Consider the following 21,812-nt stretch of genomic DNA (forward strand, 5'->3'; position numbering starts at 1 on the left):
ACATGTCATGGCCCACATGGCTTTCCCTTGCTGCCGAAGTTGTGTTTTGAAAAGTGAGACAATTTCAAAGGACTCACCCCATAGATACCCTATAATTTATTCAATTATAAGTCAACAAAAGTCGGTGACCCTGTTCCTGTGGCCTTAAAAGTGGCAACTGGGCAGGCTCTGCAGCTACCCAATTCACAGAGAATATGGCACCACTCAGGGCAGCCTAGATACCCTGCATCTGCAGATGGGGAGGCCAAGCACAGACTTCCCTCGAAGTCAGGTGGGAGCTCCAGATTCCCAATGCCAGGACACTATCCTGTCTATCTCACATCCCATTCCCCCCCATACCTCCATTGTCCAGACAAAGGCATCTCTCCTTCCTCCCAACATGTCCACCTCCACCCTCATGTTAAGGTGTCCCACAAGCTTCTGGGCTCCACCCAGGGCAGAGCATCAGCTCTCTCCTCTCCAGAGGATGCCCACGGCCTGCCCTCCCTACCTGTTCCAGACGGTGCATTATGGCCCTGCTCCAACCACCACCACTGTGGGCCTTCTCAGACCCTCTCACCAAACCCAATGTCTCCGGGGACCTGGTGCCCCTGAGCACCCTAATTTCTGAACTGTGAGCTCCCTAAAATATGCTACCCAGATCACTCCCACTCTGCCCATGGACACTGCAAGTCCTCTTGAAGGAAGGCAATGCTGTGTGCCTGGACTGGTTGTTTTCTTTAGAGTGTGGTTGTGTTAAAGTTGCTTCCGAAAGCTACCAAGGCCCTGCACTGAAGAACTCTGCATGTCACCAGCTCTCAGTCATACTAAGACTAAAACAAAGTTTTTCAAACTGGTTATTTACATCCCAACTATTTTTAAGATTTAAGCTCTAAAAATAAGCAGTCTTAGGGGGCTTGGGACCCAGGGAAGAGGATTAGTAATGTCTGGTATGTCTCCCATCTCCACCCATCAGACACTTCCCACCTCCTCTCCCACCCCACTCCCAGGCGGGCCCCCCCTCATCGATATCTAGACTGCTTTGCCATAAGGAACTCAGCGTCTGACTGGCAACTGACCCTGCTGTCACCACCTGCCTTCCACAGGGTTCTGTGGCCATTTACCTGCCTTCTTCTTTCTCATGTTGGACATCCTTAAGTCCCAACGGCTTTTCCTATCACTGTGACAAACCTTACTAGACCATGCTGGGAGCTTCTGAGGCTTAAGAACAACCAACCCGATTTCAAAGCAGACAATGAACTTCACCAGGGTGGAGTAAATGGTCCCAAGCCACATGGGGATGTGAGTGGAATCAGGTTGCTGGACACCATTTTTCTTTCTCTACCACCTGCTACTCCCCTAAGACTCACAAATTATAATTCACATGGTCATTCCTCTGACAGAAAAAAAACAACCCCAAACAAACAAAAAAACACCTTGGAAAGCTCTTGCCATTAAGCCATCTCTCCTTTTTCTCCAGGGCACTTCTGCTGAGAAAAGTCTTCTCAAGGTCTGACTTCTGCTAACCCTCCCTCCCCCTGGGAATCACAAAGCAGCCCCCCTTCATCCTGGTGTTTCACCAGGGTAGGTGGCCACAAGGGACATGACGGGAACCCCCAGGCCAGTGTGCCTGCCATCCCCCTCCTTCCAGGTTTGTTACGGTTCTGGTACACACTGTTTTCAATACAGCAGAGAAATGGCTGCAAAACATAAAGCAAAGCACATGAAAGCAGCTTTAGAGCCCTCACAGACTTCACAGGTAAAACATTTAAAGGACCTGCTACAGCACCCAAGACACCAGTTGTAAGATGAGGAGTCTGTCATCATGTGACAAACAAAGCACTAGCAGGAAGATGTACTGAAGAGCTACCAGAAACTTCAACTGCAGATTTAGGCCAAATAATTTCAAAGAAAATGATCTGCATAATCTATAAATCTGCTTAATTCACATGTATGTGAAGAGTTCATGACTGCTAAAGGATGAGTGTTTACAGGTGCTTACCTCACCGACTGTACACAGCCGTCTTCTGGTTCCTGTCAGGGCAACCACATCCCCAAGAAGGCAGGCACTACCCAGTGAGAAAGAGACAGACAGCCCCTTCATGACCAGAGGAAGGTGTTATAAAGGCAATGGGCAGGTGGCTTCTCACCTGTTATCAGGCTGGCTTACACTAGGCCCCATGTGAGCTGGGTCTCTCTGGGAGTTAGAAAGAGGACACCCAGAGTCTGTCACTCTGATAGGCCAGCATTACCTAATGATTCTTAGAAGTACAGGTGAACCCCTCAAATTTCAATTTCAAACCTGGGATAAAGATACAGCTCAGAATAAAGGCAGGTGGACAGAAAGACAGGCTTGGGATGAGGAGCCTACAGGGAAGGGATAAAGCAGAGAATAACACAAGAGAGGCTACAGCTAAGGCAGGGAAGGAAGAACGGAACCAGGAACAGATTTCTGAAGGAACATACCTCTTGGTTCCCATGCACTAAACATGCTAAGAAAAGCAAGCAGGCCATGGAGATTTCTAGTTGGAGCTGATGGAGCTGCTCCCTGAGACTGCCCAGCCTCTCCTGGAAGTCACCCAGCAGTAAAGACAGAGAATTAGCAAGTGAAAGCAGAAGCCAGGCCACAACAGGTGCTGGAGAGGGGCGGGGCTCCAGAGAGCCTTCTACAAGAGTGCAGGAGCCCCCAGACTCAGGGAAGTGGTCATACAGAAGGAAATAGGCTGCCAGCTAAGAGACTTCCAAAGCTCTCACACATAAAGAGGGTGCATGAGTGGGGGCATCCAATCCTTGTGAGGGAGATGCCAGAGCGCCAGGGTGAGAGTCAAAACTGCACCTACCCAGGCTGTGCAAGAACCCAAGCCATCACACCCACAGCTGTGTCACATTCACCAAACTCACTCAAGAACACACATTCCAGGGACACCTGGGTGGCTCAGTTGGTTAAGTAGCTGCCTTCCGCTCAGGTCATGATCCCAGCATCCTGGTATCGAGTCCCATATCGGGCCCCTTGTTCGGCGGGGAGCCTGCTTCTCCCTCTGCCTCTGCCTGCCATTCTGTCTGCCTGTGCTTGCTCTCTCTCCCTCTCTCTCTCTGATGAATAAATAAAATCTTAAAAAAAGAAAGAAAGAAAGAAAGAAACATACAATCCAGCAGACAGCTGGTCAGGACAGGCACAGCTGTGATGGAGCATGGTCCTGAGAACAGAGTAGGTGGGGCTCAGGTCAGTACATAGCTGGTGAGCACTCTGTTTCCATCCCCCTTCTATCACCATGGGAAAGAGGTAACAGTCACACTAGCATGCCAGAGCATGCCAGGACCTGGACCCAGACCCCTCTGTAGACCCCATAGCTAAATTTGTAAAGAAGGATGACACCAAACTGAGAATAAAGCAGCTGAACCCCCATACCCATGAGTAAAACAGTCTGGACACTGCCGGGGTGGGGGTAGCAGTTTCTTTGAAATAATTCAACATGCACGTACTCTGTGACCCTAATTCAACCTCTAAGTATTAAGCAGATAAATGAAGGATTGATGGCCCTGCAAAGACCTGCTGGAATGATGACAGGAGCCACACTCACACCAGTCCCAAAATGCAGACTGCCCGGTGTCTATGGTCAGGTGGGTGGATACAGAGTGCATACCCGCACACGAGAAAATCAGCAAAATGCTCCATACAACAGGGATGAGTCCCAAAGCACACGGAGAGAAGCCAGACCCCACTGAGCTCATGCATGGATTCCATTTCTAGAATCCATTTCTTTAAAGATTTTTTTTTTTTTTTAATTTATTTGAGAGAGAGAGAGTGTGAGAGAGAGCATGAGCGAGGAGAAGGTCAGAGAGCGAAGCAGACTCCCCATGGAGCTGGGAGCCTGATGTGGGACTCGATCCCGGGACTCCAGGATCACGCCCTGAGCCGAAGGCAGTCGTCCAACCAACTGCGCCACCCAGGCGTCCCTCTAGAATCCATTTCTGAGAGGAGGCACGATTACGAGAGGATGAGAGAGTATATCCCATCAAGGAGGACAGGAAATGTTTAAATGGCTACTTTTATGGTGACTACTAGGTTCTGTATCCTCATAAGGCTTTGGACTACACAGGTGAAAAATACACCCGGAGAGGCTCTCTGCGCTTTATCTCCTCACAGGGCAGGCAACCCCAGTTTTTATTCTTCCTCTCCCAAAAGGCTGCTTGTAAAGAGCATCTGCTAGATAAGAACTCAACCTGTCACCTAGGGAGTCCTGTTGGGTGAGTGAAGGGATGCAGCCCTCTACCTGCAGGCCCCATTTCTATGCTGAACAGAACAAGGCCGTCCATATAAACCCATATTATAGACAACAGGCAGCTGCAACATGTTACTTTCAGATTCATTTTTGGTTTTAGGAGAACACAGGTGTTGACGTGAATGTGGGTGATGTGACCGCACACAACACACCACTGCAGGACAACCAAGCCCTGGTGATGTCCCTGGACACAGAAGGTGTGCCTCATTTCTTTTTTTTTCCCCTTTTGGTGACTAGTTTCTTTAAAGATGTGTCACCCCCCATGATATCCTTGGTGAATGTCAAAGTCTCTAAAGAAAGATGGGACAGTGATTCTGTCATCAAAAACACCAACTTTAACGAAAGGGTCCTGCTTTGCAGGCCTGGTAAACAGAGGACACTTTCAGTGCATTTTTAGTCTGTTTGAGTTCGCAAGTGCTTTGACTTAGGGAGGTGGAAAACCAGAAAAACTCAAGTCAGGAACAGCTCTAATGGTTCAGACTACTGCCAGCAGGCCATGGACCCCTCAGTGGCAGATAGGAGCCCCTTCTACCCAGGGAGCAGGCCCTCAGTCTGAGTGAAGCCCTGACCTGTAGCAGATCAGATGCATGATGCAAAGAGGGATGGGGAGAGAGGAGGGAGACATGCAGCTACCCAAAGGCCACGCACCCCAACAGAACCCAGGAAGGGAAGTCATCCGAACATCTGCCTCACATTCACTGAGGCCCAAATAGCAGGCTATTGAGAAGTGGAAGCTGGCCTACTTGACTGTCCCTGCCTCACCCATCAGACCTGTTTCCGCCCAGATAAAATGAGGAAGTAGAGATGGGTCTTGCTTTGGCACCCATGGACTTCCATCCCCAATGAGCTATACCCCTTAATCTCTAGTCTTTGTCTCCAAGACCTCTGCACATTGTTTCATATTATAGTACACCAGAAAGTAGCTGTGATCACATCCTGTCCTATCATTTTTTTAAAATTAACATATAATGTGTTATTTGTTTCAGTGGTACAGGTCTGTGATTCATCAGTCTTTCAGAAACTGTCACAATGTGGGTCACAGAGTCAGCCTGGTCCTGGCCTATTAACAATCCAGGAAGGGCCGATGTCTCAGAAAAAGGCATATACATACACGTTTTCAGTAAAGCATGCGGGTGGCTGTTGATGAAGCCCACACCCCACAAAGGCCCAGGCTGACAAGACACCCAGTCCTCACGTTTCAGGTGCAGAGCCTCTAAAGAAGAGGCTCATGTTTTATGGAGTTAAATGCTCCTCCACCCGAAAGTGGTGGGGAGGGGGAGTTGTTCTCACCTGTGCATGGCCCAGATTATTTCTAAAGATCAGCAACTTGTGAAAGAAAGAGACTCTCTATAGGAAAGTATAGGAGTAGAATCTATTTATCACAGAAACAAAACAGAGTACCCAACATAGATTCCTCTGCCTGCCCCAACTCTAGCCTCTTCCAACAATCCTGATTTGGGGTGGGTAGGAGGAGGGCAAGCATGTGCCCATGACCTTTGGGTTGGTCTCACAAGACCAGTAGGCTCAAGTTCCACCTTTGTGGATTTTTGTTTTTCTAGGAGCACGTTTATGGATGCCAGAAAAAAAAAATCCAAACTATTTTAAGCTCATTAATTTTTTTAAATGTCCATATTGAGGTATAATTTACATACCCTTAAAATTCATTCACTGTAGTATAATCCAATGATTTTTAATAAACTTAAGAGTTGTACAACCTCTACCACAATCTAATTTTAGAATACTTTCACCACCCCCATAAAGTTCCCTTGTGCCCATGAGATGTTAATCACTGCTCCCACCCACCCCCACCCCCAGGCAACTACTGGTCACTGTCTTTATAAGTTTGTTTTGGACATTCCCCATAGATGAAATTATGTAACATGCAGTCTCTGGATCTATTGTCTCCCCACCAGCATGGGGAGTCTGAGGTTAATCCAAGCTGCTGCATGAATCGGGAGTTCATTTTTAGATTTCTCAATAGTATTCCACTGCATGGTTATAGCAAGTTTTTTTTTTTTTTTTTAAGATTTTATTTATTTATTTGACAGAAATCACAAGCAGGCAGAGAGACAGGCAGAGGGAAAGGGAGAAGCAGGCTCCCCACTGAGCAGAGAGCCCGATGTGGGGCTCGATCCCAGGACCCTGGGAATCATGACCTGAGCCGAAGGCAGAGGCTTTATTTAACCCTCTGAGCCACCCAGGTGCCCCTATAGCATGTTTTATCTATCTTTGCCTGGCTATTTGGATTGTTTCCATCTTTCAGTTATTATGAATTATGCTGTGAACACCCACGTACCTGTCTTTGTGTAGACACACGTTTTTATCTTTTCTCTTGAGTATGTTCCCTGGATAGAATGCAGGGTCTGTGTTAAGTTCATGTGTAACTTTGTAAGAAAACTGCTGAATGCTATGCCATTTTACATTTCCACTAGCAAAGTATGAGGGTTCCACCTTCTCCACATCACCAACACTTGTTATCATGGGTTGTTTTTTTTTTTCCCTTTAAAAAACAAAACAAAACAAAACACAACCATCCCTGAGAGTTGCGTAATGGTCCAGCCTTTGGTCCACCGTGGAGAATGTTCCATGAGCATGTATAAAGACGTGTTCTGTTTTCTGTAGTCACTGGTGCTCTATAGATTTCTGTTAGGCCAAATGGATCAACAATGCTCTCTGAGTCTTCTAGAACCTTAACAATTTTCTATTTAGTTGCTTTACCAATTAAGAGTGGAATACTTAATTCTCTAACAATAATTGATAAAATGTGATTTCTACTACCTTATCAGTTTATGTCTCAGCTATTTTGGGGTTCTATTCTTAGGTTGATATAAACTTATGACTGGTATGTCTGTCTCCCTGCTAGATAATTATAAAATGTCGTTCTTTGGCTCTAGTACTATTTTTTGGTCTTACAGTTAATTTCATCTGACATTGGTAACAGTCACTCTAGCTTTCCTATGGTTACTTATGGTATAGCTTTTCCTATTATTTTACCAAAGGATAAAGCATCCTTAAACCTAGTAAGTGTCTTTTATAGACAATATACAATTAAGTGGGATCTTGCTTTTTTTAATCTAGTCTGATAACCTCTGCCTTGATAACTGGGGTTTTTAGACATCTCACATTTAACACAATAATTGATCTGATTGGATTCACATGTGTTAATGTGTCATTTTGCTAGTTGTGTTGTACATACATTCCTTTTTTGTTGTTCCTCATTGACAGTCTGCTTTTGTGTTACACATTTCTTAGTATACAACTAAATTCTTCTGATTTTTTAAACTGTATTTTAAAGTTATTCTTAATAGTTGCCCTAGAGATTACAATGATCTTATTAATTAACCACAATCTGCTTCAAATTAATATTAACTTGATTCCAGTAAAATGTAGAAAAACTTTAATTTCATTCCTCCTGTTTTGTACTATTATTCTCTGACATATCTGTCACCATTATAAACACAACAGACTTTGGTATGCTTTGGTCAATTTCCACAGAGATGAAATGGTTATTTTGGTCTATTCTATGACCAGTGTTAGTTACAGTTAACACTTTACATAGTGTTATGTGTTTTAAGAAGAAATAAGAATAAAGTTTTTTATGTTAGCCCACATATTTACCATTTCTAGTGCTCTTTTCTTCCTGGGAACCTAAGTTACCAACATGTCATTTTCTTTCAGCCTGAAGAACTGGCAGGTCTGCCAGTGGTGGATTCTTTCGGACTATACCTGAAAATGTCTTTTTTGCCTTCATTTCTGAAGGAGTTCTGCTGGACACAGAATTCCAGGTTGACAGTTTTCTTCCTTGAGCGCTCATGAATACCATTCAGCTTTTATCTTGGGTGAGAAGCCGGCTGTTAATCATATGAATGCTCCCCTGTGTAATAAGCCCTTTTTCTCTTGCTACTTTTAAGATTTTCTTTTTCTCTGGCTTGTAACAACTTGACTATATATAATGTGTCTAGGTACAGATCGCTTTGTGTTTCCGCTACTTGAGGTCTGTTGAACTTTTTGAATGAGCAGGAATTCTCCTCAAGTATGTTCTTGAACATTATTTCTTCAGTTTTTGTCTTGCCCAACCATGACTGCAATCCTGGGCTAATAGAGTCATTGTCCTTCCCCATTTCCCACCTCTAAGACTGTCACTCCAACCAATAAGGCCAAGGTTTCAGTACTACTGTCCACAGCTCTCCTAAATCGAATGAGCCCCTTCTCACTCCTGCAAAGGGGCTGGTCTTCACAGCCTGCACCTGCCAGGCAGAAGTTCCCTACCAGTAGAACTGGGGAGAGGGAATGTTAAGAGCCCCAGGCTAAATCCTCACATATTCTCACTATTCTTACCCAAAATTCAGTAGTTCCTTAAGCACAAACACTTCTCAGATCATTATATGCCTCGGATCAATTTCCAAAGTGCTGAAATGATTGACATTTTTGGGCTTATTTCGTCCTGTTTTATAGTTGAGGGGGGTGAAAATCTCTCCTCAATCAATTGTTGCTGGAAATTACCCTCCAGCTTTGATTTACTTTGAAAATAAAATACACACAAACTGGGAGCCTAAAACAGAAAAGCTGCCAGAGATGGAGAGGGGAACTATTGAGAGGAAAAGAACTGATTTTACCCTTTGGTCTTCCTATGTATGCTACCCATCACCCAATGTAGTAAAAAAAAAAGTTTTATCTTGGTGATTTTAATTCATCAGCCACTTCCTTAAAGAAAATTCTCTCTCCTAGAAGCTACCAGAAACTCCCTTTAGTCTTTAACATGCCCAATTTGAGTCATAAGATAGCATGAGGGGCGCCTAGATGTCTCAGTAGGTTAAATGTCTGCCTTCTGCTCAGGTCATGACCCTGGGGTCCTGGGATCAAGCCCCAAGTCTACTTCTCCCTCTCCCTCTGACCCTCCCCCAACTCATGCTTTCACTTGCATGCACTCTAACTCAAATGAATTTTTTAAATCTTAAAAAAAAAAAAAAAAAGAACAGAAAAGTGTGAAAGAAAACGAGGCAGTTGTGAAACAAAGCCAAAGAGAAATTCTAGACACAGAAAACCATGCAGCAATGAAAATGAATTAACTACCGCTAAACTCAACGTAGGTAAATCTCACAAACAGTAAGTTGAATGAAAGCAAGCAAAGGGTACAGACTGTGTAATACCATTATGTATTATGCAAACCAGGAAAAACTAACCTATGCTATTAGAAGCCAAGAAACTGGTTACCCTTGTGGTGGTGACAATAAGCAGGCATAAGGGGGTTTCAAGGCTGTTTCTTGAATCAAGCTGTAAGGATGTGTTCACATTTGGGTAAATGTATCAAGTAGCACCCTTCTGCACTTTTCAGTATGTGTCCTATATCTCAATTAAAAAAAAAATGAAATTCTCTCAGAACCATCTAAAATTGCTTGTTAGTTTTACAAGATTCAGTGAACCTGAAGCTGAAGAGCTTCAACCCACTTAAACTATGGTTAGTATAGCTATGCCTTTTGATCTGCCCAATGTGGGATTTCACATTAACCTGAGAACCAATGGAACAACCACACCGTGATACAGGGAGGTTCCTAAAGGGATGTTCTCAAACCAGATGCACTCAACAAGGAAGGATTCAAAGACCACCTGTTTCTAACACAGAAGCTGGGGCCACGCACTACAGAACAGGTAAGTTTTAGAATAGTTGTAGGATATACCTGATCCTATGATTTTTGTCAAAACTCACAACTGTACTTCTTAAATAAATTAAACAGAATATTCTATGTCGAAACTCAGGGACATACTAGCTCTACATGTAGACCACCTTATTTTGAGTGAAGACTTTAGGACAGTTGTCACCAATACTTCCCACACTAGGACCAATTCTGGGTACCTATCTGTCACCCAATAACCAGCAAGGCAGAGACTATCACCCATTTTACTAACAAAGAAACAAAAAGACCATCTGCTCAAGATCAGTCAGGGAATATAATGTGACTCCAACCAGAGCCAAACTCTTTCCACTCTCTTACTGCTCCATGAGTGCCCTGGGGAGTCTCTAGTCCCACAGGATCACCCCTGCCCTGTGTGCCTGGGTTAATCTCTGATCCCTGCTCCCTTGTTTCCTTTATGTCATAAGGATATCATCCCCACCAACCTCAAAAACACCACACTGTCAAAGTAACTTTGGGTTGGAAGTCAATAGGCATAATGGGGAAAGTCTGGAAGCAAGAGGCCCAAAGGCCAAATGTAGCCCCAGGCTTTGTCAACAGAAAGATGTGGTAATCTCTCCCTCATAATCTGCTGGGTTGCCTTGCAGAGAACAAGGTGATTACAGGAAAAAATGAACACCAGGAGCCCAGACGCCAGAAGAACCCAGCAGATCTTCACAAGCAGGGGCTCTTCCTCCTCCTCAGCTACCTGAGACAGCACCTGAAACACTAAGGACCAAGTCAGATGGAAGGAAAGAAAGCCCAGACTTAACGATTTTATTTCTGAAGCTTTCAAAGAGGCCTCTGGTTTCAGAACAGGGAGAGCAAAAAGCAGAGCCAGACAGAAAAAGGCCTTTTGGGGTAGTAGAAAAAGAAAGTACCCCCCAAACCACTTTGAATGCTTTCCCCATAGAAAAGGTTGGATTCTCCCATTTATCTCAGAGAGGTTAAGAACTGTAAAACCTGGGGCACCTGGGTGGCTCAGTGGGTTGAAGCCTCTGCCTTCGGCTTGCGTCATGATCCCAGGGTCCTGGGATCGAGCCCTGAGTCGGGCTCTCTGCTCGGCAAGGAGCCCGCTTCCTCCTCTCTCTCTCTGCCTGCCTCTCTGCCTACTTATGATCTCTGTCTGTCAAATAAATAAAATCTTAAAAAAAAAAGGAATTGTAAAAGCTGAGAAATGTCAGGCCAAATGACCTATGAAATCTGTAGGATTCTGAAAATCTGGCCTCCAAAATGAATTTAACATGAAGACTGCAGGGCAGAGTCATCCCTGTGTGAGTTAATCAACACTCATGCTCCCAAATTCCCTGGCTCTGCACCTGCTACCCTTACCCCCACCCCTCACCCAGGGCAAACAGACTTGGAAAGGAGTCCGCAGGGGAGGACCAGAGTTAGTGAGGAAGGGCCAGGAGGGCCACACACCAGTTGTGGCATATCTGGTTCAAAAGACATCTAGGTGTGAACATTCTGGAGAATGGTTCTCTCATCAGACCTCCGAGGGGAGCAGTAACAGTAGATGCTAGGCCCAGACTTCTCTTCACAAGAAAATAATGTTTCTGAGTGAAGAAATTGATGGGGGGGAGGGGGTATGACAGGAACAACATTGAGTCTTAATTCTTCCAAGTTTTCTCTTTAAGAACCTCACAAAACTGAGGATCAGTAAAGTTACTCTTGAAGTAATCAGTACTAAGGAGAAATCAAAACACCACACCACACTAGACTTGAACAGAATGATCTCCTCCCTCATAATGGGCTGGCTATAAGGAGTGATGGCACAAGTACAAGGTATCCCTGAGCTGGACTCCAGACTCTGCCCCCAGCCCAGTGACCCACAAGAAGCTTAGAACCCCTGCTCTCCTGAACCCCAAATCTACAAAGCAAGGAGATATATTCAAATTAAAAACTCTTTTGAGTTTTCCCACAAATCAAAAGCATCAGTTGAACAGACAAGAAGTAGGAGTTTAGTGAAGACTTGCTGCCTTACAAGGGAGCTGATGGAGAATACTATCCCTCCTCTTTTGAAAACCATACTCTCAGTCACTGACATCCAGGCCCCAGGGGGGAGGTCTGTCCAGGACAGCACAGCGATGCCAGGACTAGAACCCACAGCCATCTCCACAACTCACCCAAAGCTGCTTCCTGAAGGCCTGAAGGGAAGCCTCATCCCCATCTCCTCACCACCTCTTCACACCCAGGAGACCTGGTTCCAGGTCCCTCCTGCTCACCTGTATGAGGTACGCATGTCCACGGGCCCGTCACCCGCCTGCCCTTCGCATCTGCCCACAGTCGGCACCTCTGCCCCCCTCAGCAACCCTTGGGCTGGGCCTGCTCCTGGCTCAGGCGTCACTCTCATGTCTCCGTCAGTGTTTAAATCTGAAGACAACAATCCTCTCTCCATTTTTATTTTCTTGCTCTCCACATCATCCTCCGCTGGGTCCCGTTCAAGAGCTCGTTTCTGACTCCGTGTTCGGCATGCTTCTTCAGTCATTCTGAACTTTGGGAGAAGGAGAAAACACGACATTTAAACTTGGCACAACCAAGTTGCTACCTTCTTAGAAACTTTTTCAGAGTTTCAGCTTGGAGAGTTTTCCTTGCCACATGCTGTTAGCGGAAGTAGGCACTACAAATCCAGGACCCACAAAGTATGCCCAAGACCCTTCTTCACTGCCTGGGGAAGGCTGGGCAGGATCAGTGGAGCATCTGGGGAGTTGAGACCTTTGGGGACCTGGACAAGAACAATGGAAAGTGACTCCTTATCAGAAGGAAGGGGAATCCTGTGCTCCAGACTCAAAAACAAACAGAGGCAAACTGTTCTAGATCTGAACTCCCTGCATTTGGGATTCTGAGTACCTGCCCTGGATTGGAGGGGTCTGTAATCTGGCAAAGGGAAATCACACTGTCCCAGGAGCAGGGTCAATGCCCACATCCAGCCCAGCACTGCCTCAGGTTGACCCCTTTTCTCTCTTTTAGTGAGGGACAGGCTCCTCATTCCCTGTTCACCTCTGGGGGTGAGAGGTGGGGGTCATGTTTAACCCTTTGACTGCCAGCAAGGTAAACTTCGAGTGGAGTAAGAACTGGCTCGTCACTGTGCCAGCACCCTGTACCTGCAGCACACACATATCTTGATTTAAAGAAAAGAAGGGAAAAAAAAAAAAAAAAAAAAACAGCTGAGTCAGTTTTTGATCCCATGACATCACTGGGCTCCACATGACCCTTCCCAGGATTCAGTCTGAGAGACAAAGCACTTTCCAGAAAACCAGTCTGAACCGGTTCCAGACAACAAGCTGAAGTGTTGTTAACCCTCACTGAGACAGGACGGAGGACAGCGCAGTGATGTCTGTCTGCAGGGAGGCTGCTGGCATTCCACAACAGAGTCTGGGACACAGGCACTCGCTCTTAAAGGAGCCACTCCGAGCCCAGCCTTGATGTCCCAACAAGGCAGGACACAGGAAATAAAACTGCAACAAGAGTTCAGTCAGTCTAAAAAGCAAAGCCGGAGTTCGTGAGAGGACAAAAAAGAATTTAGCTGCCAGGCTCTAACAGAATTCCCAAAGTGCCAGTTCTACACAGGATAGTAGGCATCCAGTCTACCAACATGGGGCCCATGGAGGAATACACTATGGGCTCAGAGAATCTCAGTTCATACCTGTGGTGTACCTACACTGAAGGCACCTGTGTCCACAGGCACAGGCTCTGTGTCCACAGGCAGGGCACCTGGCACCTCAGTTTCCTCACCAGTGAATACGTTGGGAGGCCTATCCTGGACAGGGCCAGTCATTCCCAGTCCCAGAGCCCACCTTCTGGGAGGCTGGGGGCAACACAGAGTAATGAGGGGGCCACTTCATCATACATGGGATACCCTCCTGAGATTATTCACTCACAATCTTCTTTAGGAGCCAATTCCACAAATGAGCAGTAGTGCAGGGCCTTTCTCCAAGGGCCCCTTCGGTTGGACTTAGAGTGAAAGGAATGAAACAGACAGCTGCCTCATGCTGCTGGCTCAGGAGGCAGAATGGCCCATATACACACGTCAGGCCAGTGTAGCCTGGCCAGGCACTCAGATATCTGCTACTACAGGCAGGACAAATGAGCCCAAATGAGCAAGTCTCCTAGTGGTCATGTCACCCCTAGGGTGCTCCCCACCCATGCTGAAGGAACGTGGGGCTGGAGAACTCAAAGCTCAAGGGCACAGGATATCAACAAGACCTTCATCTGCCGCCAACCCCTCCTGGCATCCTACCCCGTGCCTGCCACCAACCCTGTACCAACTGCTCAGTCCCAGTCACCCTCCCCCAAATATCCCCCCATCCTCTCCTCCCATTCTGTGTGTGGATATGGTCTCCTAACTGGCTCAGAGAAAGCAAGGATACCCCCTAAAGCTCTATGGCTTCTGTCCTCCTCCTTCTTTTTTTAAATGTTATTTATTTGACAGAGAGGAGACAGCGAGAGAGGGAACACAAGCAGGGGGAGTAGGAGAGGGAGAAGCAAGCTTCCCGCCAAGCGGGGAGCCCAAGGCAGGGCTTGATCTCAGGACCCTGGGATCATGACCTAAGCCAAGGGCAGATGCTTAAGACTGAGCCACCCAGGAGCCCAGGCGTATCAGAGGACAGAAGCGCCTTTACAACAAACCCAGTCAGCCTGCTCACTGAGTCTATCAGCCCTGTCTCTGTGAGACTGCAGATAAGTCACTGTCTTGAGTGTCAGTCACCCTCCCCTCCCTCACTGTGGGTGCATGGGTCATCTTTCCTTGGGGACGGCCTAAAACAGAAGCCCCTTGAACATTTGGGAATTAGACAAGGGGAACAATTTCAGTAGCTGCCTTGGACAGCAGGTAGCTGCACTCCACAGACCAGAAAGGAGCCTATCAGGATCAAACAGGAGAGGACAGGAGACAGAACCAGAAAAAAGGGAAAGAGGGTCCCCACTAGTCAGAAGAAATTCTGCCCCTAAGGGAGAAGCTCCTAGTCTGGCCCGGTACCCACTGAAGGAGAAGTGGGACTAAGGTCAATGTGGAGGATGCCCTCCCCAATCCTGTACTCAAACTCCCTCATGCTTCCCCACTCTGCCTCTGCTCCAGCCTGGTACCCTCACCCACCCACTCACCCTGCTGGCCAGCACAGTCCCTGGCCTTGTAAATTCCAGGTTCCAATCCATGAAACTCATCTAAACCCAGACCCTACATGAAGTCTTTCCTCTCAACTGCCCACACAGATAAGAGGAGAGGGGGAACCAAACCAGACTGCTGTGTGCCAAGTCACCAGACTGCCAAGGTAAGTGCCCAGGTGACCTCACTTCATTGTCACTGGTGTAAAACAAGAAATGGCAGGGACGCCTGGGTGGCTCAGTGGGTTAAGCGGCTGCCTTCGGCTCAGGTCATGATCCCGGTGTCCTGGGATCGAGTCCCACATTGGGCTCCTTGCTCGGCAGGGAGCCTGCTTCTCCCTCTTCCTCTGTCTGCCTGTGCTCGTGCTCTCTCTCCCTCTCTCTGTGATAAATAAATAAAATCTTTAAAAAAAAAAAAAGAAATGGCAAAGTGCCAGAGCAGAGCCTCACACCCACAGGGCTGCTCCTTCCAGCCCCAGTGACCACCCTGGGTCATAAGGTCCTCCACAGCACCCCAGTTTGGGTAGTTGATTAGGGTTCCCAGCAGAAGACCCGGAACATAGCCTGTTTATGCTCTGTGTGCAGTATCAGGGTAGCTCACTCTGAAGCTGAGGGGCTAGAAGTCTGCCAACCCTAAGCCCAGAACTAACAGCCATCCTGGCAGTGCACACATGCCCTGTCCCTCCAGCTCTGGTGGGGGATTCTTGGGAGGGGGGCTGCTGCATGCCTCCCATACCAAAAGAAGGACCAGCATAGCTGGAGGGGATACGGGGAGGGTATGGGGCTGAACATGGCACAGAGTGCCTCCAGCTCTGCACCCCACCCCCTGTCCTGCCTTAGGTGAAGCCTGTTCCACACAAGGTGGCTGTCTTAGAGGCCACAAGGGGCACATGCTCCTGGGGACGGCAGGTGCTGGTAAACAGCAGCTCCTCCCTCCTCGCAGCATGAAGAACCAGTGGTACCCACCCCACACCCCACGCCTCCCGCACTTAGAGCTAGCACCCACCACCTGCAGGCATGAACCCAGGATCAGCCACAAACCTATAGGGAAGAAACCAGCCTTGAGGAATGAAGCATGACTTATGATTTCTGCAAAAAACAGTTTGAGGAAGTACATTAGAATACATTCTAAAGAGCAGGTGAAGAGGCTGGATTAGTGTGATAGCAAATTAGGATCTGCTTCACATCCCTGGCCAGTAAGGGTAGAATGAAGGGAAAGACAACAGAGTGTCTACCACAGGCCCATTCAGGAACAGCCAGCCCACAAAGAGCAGCTCCCTCTTACTGAAGGGGGACCCCATACAGGTAGGGGAATATCCTGACAGCAGCTCACCCACTGTAAAGCTGAGGCCCCCAGGTCTGCAAAAGACTGCTGCCTAAGACACAGGATGCTACCCAGAAAGCAAGGCTAAAACGCAGGTGGCCTCAGCCCCTCGCAGAGCCTGCTCTAATACATCCTCAGACAGGGATGGGGGGGGCAGAGAGGTGGCAGGATGAAACCCAGATCTTCCTCACCCCAAGAAAGAGGTTGTAGCTACACTAGAGGCTACACAGGTATACCCACAAAGCAACCCCAGAACAAAGGGGCCATGAAATCACAGGTGAAATGATGACATGGGGCTTTGGGTCAGTGCAAACTGTAATTGCCTCTACCAAAGGCTACTTTATTTATTTATTTTTTTGGAAAATGCTTTGACAATCTATTTTTCCATTTTTAATTTTTTATTTTTTTAAGATTTTATTTATTTATTTGACAGATAGAGAACGCAAGTAGGCAGAGAGGCAGGCAGAGAGAAGGGGAAGCAGGCTCCCCACTGAGCAGAGAGCCTGACGTGGGGCTCGATCCCAGGACCCCAGGACCATGACCTGAGCTGAAGGCAGAGGCTTAACCCACTGAGCCACCCAGGTGCCCCAAGGCTACTTTATTTTAAAGATTTTATTTAATTAATTAATTTATTTGAGAGACAGAGAGAGAATGCACATGCAAGTTGGGGGGAGAATCCCAAGCAGACTCCACATGAGCATGGAGCCTAACATGAGGCTTGAACCCACAACCCCAAGATCATGACTTGAGCCAATCAGAGTCAATCAAGAGTCACCTGTCTAGCCAACTAAGCCAACCCCTACTTTATTTTAGTAAAATCCCACTGTCTCACTGATCTGAGAACCTCAGAGGAGAAAAACCTATTCTCAAACAACTCCAAAGGGGTGAATGATGTAGGAACCAGAATTTTTAAACCAAACTAAGGAGACCAATGAAAGCACCTGGCACAAGTTGAGCACATAACACCAGTAAATGTCTCCTGACGATTAAAAAAATAAAAAGTAAACAAACACAAGTCATGGAGCTATAAACCTAAGGCATTATCATTCTATACTTGGAAATATTTATACTATACAGTTACTCACACACCAGCAGGAATACTACCAGTAACACTCCTGTTTCAGGCATGAGAAAAGTGCTTAGCGATACATGCTTAGGAAAAGTGACCAGGCTGAGGCTCTAAAAGGTGGACCTGGGGTGCTCTTTCCAGAGCTGAGAGAAGAGCATGAGGAGGTGGGGGAAAGAGGGTACTGAGTGTGGACTGCCCTCAGGGGGAGCATGGACAGGTGGGGGGTGGGTATCCAATTTATTCTAAAGGATCATCTGGCTGATCTGGGGACAGACTAGAGCAGAGGTGGTGGGGAAGCAGTCTTGGGAGGCTTCTGTATTTTATGGATCAGGATGAGAAGGATACTGAGCAGTGGGGAGACACAGCCAAACACTTAGGATACTTTAGAGGATATGGACAACACAACATGCCAGCAGCTGGATAGGAGGCAAGAAAGGAGTGCTTTGGGAACCTGGATGGCTCAGTTGGTTAAGTGACTGCCCTCAGCTCAGGTAATAATCCTGGAGTCCTGGGATCGAATCCTGCATCAGGCTCCCTGCTTGGCAGGGAGTCTGCTTCTCCCTCTGAACCACCCTCCTCTCATGCGCTCTCTCAAATAAATAAATAAAATCTTAAAAAAAAAAGAAAGAAAGAAAAGAAAGAAAGGACTGCTTTGTTTGTTTTTGCCTGAGCAACTGGAAAGATGGAATTATTTTCTGAGATGGGGAGAGAACAGATCTGAGAGAAGGCTGGGACTAGGGTAGTTTGGACATGCTGAGCATGGGTCTACCAGATCCACAGAGGGAGGCTGAGGAGTGTATGCTGACAGGTAGAGGCCTACACATGGGCTAGCCAACTATCCTCAGTAGCAAAGGGCACCCTTTCCTGTCAGGAAGGAAGGAACGCCTGTGATGCATCCAATGCCAAGCTGGGTAACAAGATCCAGACACTGGCCTCACTTGGCACAAGCCAATCTCCGCACTCAACATATAGGCCTTGCTGTGTGAGCAGCTCTATCAGGACTCAGCCGGGCACCCACCAAAAGAGTGCCTCCGAGCAGATGCAAAGTGCAGGTGGATGTTTGTGCCCTGGTGATCCTGAGGCTGGGGCTGTGATGCCCCCCTGCATGGCCTCCCCCTTGTCTCCTGCCTGAACCCAGGAATCCCATCCACTCTCCCCAACAGCCTGAGGAAGCTCGGGAAGATGAGTCCCAGACCTGTACACCCTCTACCCACCCTCTGGAGGCTTCCCACATTCTTGAGAGTCAAACCCAAGACCCGAGGAGGGGCCAGGGAAAAGAACAGCTAAGCTGTACTTTGGTGCCAGCAGTCTCTGGCTGACAAGCACATGTCTTCCCTTCCAGAACAGAGGCCTCCCTCTGTTTGAGTCCTGAGCCACTCTCTGATATATCTCTCAGAGCAACAGCAACAGGGATGAAGTGGCTGTGTTCTGGAAGGAACTCATACTAAAGATGCCAGTTCTCAAGTTTTAAACATCAAACCCTGTTAAGGTTGAGTATAAGGGATACAATTTAACTTGGGAACTAGAAGGATGATTCCAACAGTCAGCCTCTACTATCAGACACTAAAGAGAACAGAAGCCAGATCTCAGTGAACTGGATGAAGGAGCCTGTTATTCTTTGAGCCTCAGTTTCCCTACCAATACCTCACAGACATACTAAGTGAAGAAACACATAATGATGTTAGAAGTAACTTGAATGAGAAAACAAAATTGCAGAATAGTATAAACTATAATAGAATAAGTAAAGTATTTGTTAAAATATTTATTATGTATAAATATTATAATATAAATAGCATAAACACATGGCTTAAAAAGGCTTTAATCTTCAGAAAAAAATACTGAAAAAGCTTACTAAAATCAAAAGTGAAAGAAATTGGGCTAAAAGCCATAGCACTCATTTCTGAAGAATTAAGTAACTTTCACTTTCTGTATTAAACATTTCTGTTGAAATTATTTCTCTTAAGGATGACTTCATCTCAGTCTTATATTCAAAGAACACAAAGATAAAACAGAGTGCTAGACGAAGTAACACTCCAACATGCAGAGGCTGAAAACTGAAAGGACTAGTGGGAGTGAGACAAGGGAAGAGGGCCCTTTAGAGGGAAGTGCTCCCAGGCCAGAGGGAGGGTGTTCTGTAACACAGGGACATCACAAGGCTGGCTTCTCCAATAGGAAGAACCAAGAACATAAGACAAACATGCAACCTTCAGTGGACTGAGAGGGGATGCTGCTGCGACCTTTCCGTCCATTATGAGCAAATGTCTATGCAGCTTAAGAGTCTACCCTCTGTGTCACTAAAGAGACTCTCAAGCTCTAAGCCGTAAACCCAGACCCCTCAGCTCCTCCCCACAGTCCACCTTCTACCTGGACTACCAGTTGTGAACTGGCTGCCAGGCCATGGCATCAGTGTGGGCTCACTCTGAGCGAAGCCGGGTCTCACCCAGTTCCTCAGGAAGACTGCCCACATCAACAACCCCTAAGCTACTCAGCAGCTTCATCTCTCTTCCCAGCTTGCTAAACTCTTCCATGGAAGAAACTCTGTTTTCCCATTCACCTTCATATTCAGTGTGGAGCAAAACAATACAGGTTCAGTACACGCTACTGTGTTAAACCTACATAAATTAGCCTCATGAAATAATGTATGCTTCCTGGCATTTGCCCTATAGGTCAAAACGAAGCAAACAAGTACTTTCATTAAATACTCTGCATTCAGGGGCACCTGGGTGGCTTAGTTGGTTAAGCGGCTGCCTTTGGCTCAGGTTGTGATCTCTGGGTCCTGGGATCGAGCCCCACATCAGGCTTCCTGCTCCGCAGGAGTCTGCTTCTTTTCTCTCTCCCTCTCCCCCCACCACCTCCGCTGGTACTCTCTCAAATAAATAAAATCTAAAAAACAACAAGCCTCTGTGGGGCCTGGGGGACTGAATGGGTTGGGCCTCTGCCTTCAGCTCGGGTCATGATTCCAGGGTCCTGGAATCGAGCCCCGCATCGGGATCTCTGCTCATCGGGGAACCTGCTTCCCCCCCTCTCTCTGCCTGCCTCTCTGCCTATTTATGATCTCTCTCAAATACATAAAAATCTTTAAAAAAAAAAAAGAAACAAAAAACAACCCTCTGTGTTCGGACTCTCTGAAAGCTGAGTAAACAGAGATAGAGTCTCATAGACTAAGGCTGAGAGAGAAAAAGGAATCTAGGGAGATGGTCTAGGCAGGAGAGGGTCAAGCCACTGGGATGGGAGGGTCTCAGGCAGAGAAGGGAGCCACATGAGTCCTGTGCCACAGGTTTGCTCAAAAGGACAACTAAGTCTTACTACTCACTGACTAAAGCTGGGTTCTTAACCCTTAGGGATCTGAAAACCTAAGATACTCCAAAAATACAGGTGTTTTTTCTCTTGTACACCATCAAAAAGGCCCTAGGTCCAGCTGCCTAGCTAGAAGGTCCCTGGGCCTTCAAAGACCTACAGTAAGAGGATCCTAGGGAGGCCCTCCCTGTAGCAGTCCTGTGACCTGGGCGGGGGAACCACACATGCTGGGGGTGATAGCTGCCACTCAACAAGCCTCTGCTTGTTGAAGATGTGCATGTCACCCAAGGTAGGCAAATCCAAGTCTCGGTAGGTGAAGAGTCTGGGCCTGAAACCCAGGTCCACCATTCCTTTCTACCTGGCACTTTCACAAGCTGCCCATTGTGAACATTCCACTACACAGTCAAAGGGCTTTTTTTCTTTTCTTTTCTTTTTTTTTTTTTAAGATTTTTATTTCTTTATTCGACAGAAAGAGAAATCACAGGTAGGCAGAGAGGCAGGCAGAGAGAAGGGGGGGGGAAGTAGGCTCCCCATTGAGCAGAGAGCCCTATGCGGGGCTCAATCCCAATACTCTGGGATCATACCCTGAGCTGAAGGCAGAGGCCCAACCCACTGAGCCACCCAGGTGCCCCTCAAAAGGCCTTTTGTTAAATCATGTTTAAATGGTTTGTTTTCATCTGGAGTGATAAGCACATAGTGCAGCTAAAACAATGCACGTGCTAATGAGGAGGAAGATAAAACACCCATCCTCAAATGAGAGGGAACTGCGCCTGAGGTGATTTGCGCCTGAGGTGATTAAGATTTGCGCTGCCCAGGGCCAGGCTAGGGAGGACCCTGCAGCCAGGAGCTATGGGACCCCACAGTTAAATGTCACCACCAGCCACTAGGTAACAGGCTACATGACAGCTGTGCCTCAGTGTCAATGCTCCTGTTTGTCCCTAGCCCTGGAAGAGAAGAGTGTCCGCCACACAACAGACAGACAAGAAACATCTGATGAATGAACAAATCTAAGTTTTATGAAGAGGAGCTCCCAGTAGGTGAAAGGGTGCTGGTCCAGACATCTCAACCCCATTTCAACACTGAGA

General features: G+C 47.0%; 1 protein-coding gene across 6 annotated transcripts in view; it reads right to left on the reverse strand.

The window, feature by feature from the left end:
* Window positions 1-21,812, reverse strand: part of GATAD2A (GATA zinc finger domain containing 2A) — a 106,576-nt gene that overhangs the window by 26,467 nt on the left and 58,297 nt on the right. For 4 of the 6 annotated variants that reach the window (XM_044253781.1, XM_044253775.1, XM_044253776.1 and 1 more), the window contains one exon: window positions 12,160-12,428. In XM_044253781.1, the coding sequence (XP_044109716.1) occupies window positions 12,160-12,428 (269 nt within the window). The remainder of the gene's footprint in view (window positions 1-12,159; window positions 12,429-21,812) is intronic. The other 2 variants (XM_044253777.1, XM_044253780.1) reach the window with 1 other exon arrangement.

The sequence above is a fragment of the Neovison vison genome, chromosome 6, assembly GCF_020171115.1.
Source record: "Neovison vison isolate M4711 chromosome 6, ASM_NN_V1, whole genome shotgun sequence".
Lineage (NCBI taxonomy): Eukaryota > Metazoa > Chordata > Mammalia > Carnivora > Mustelidae > Neogale > Neogale vison.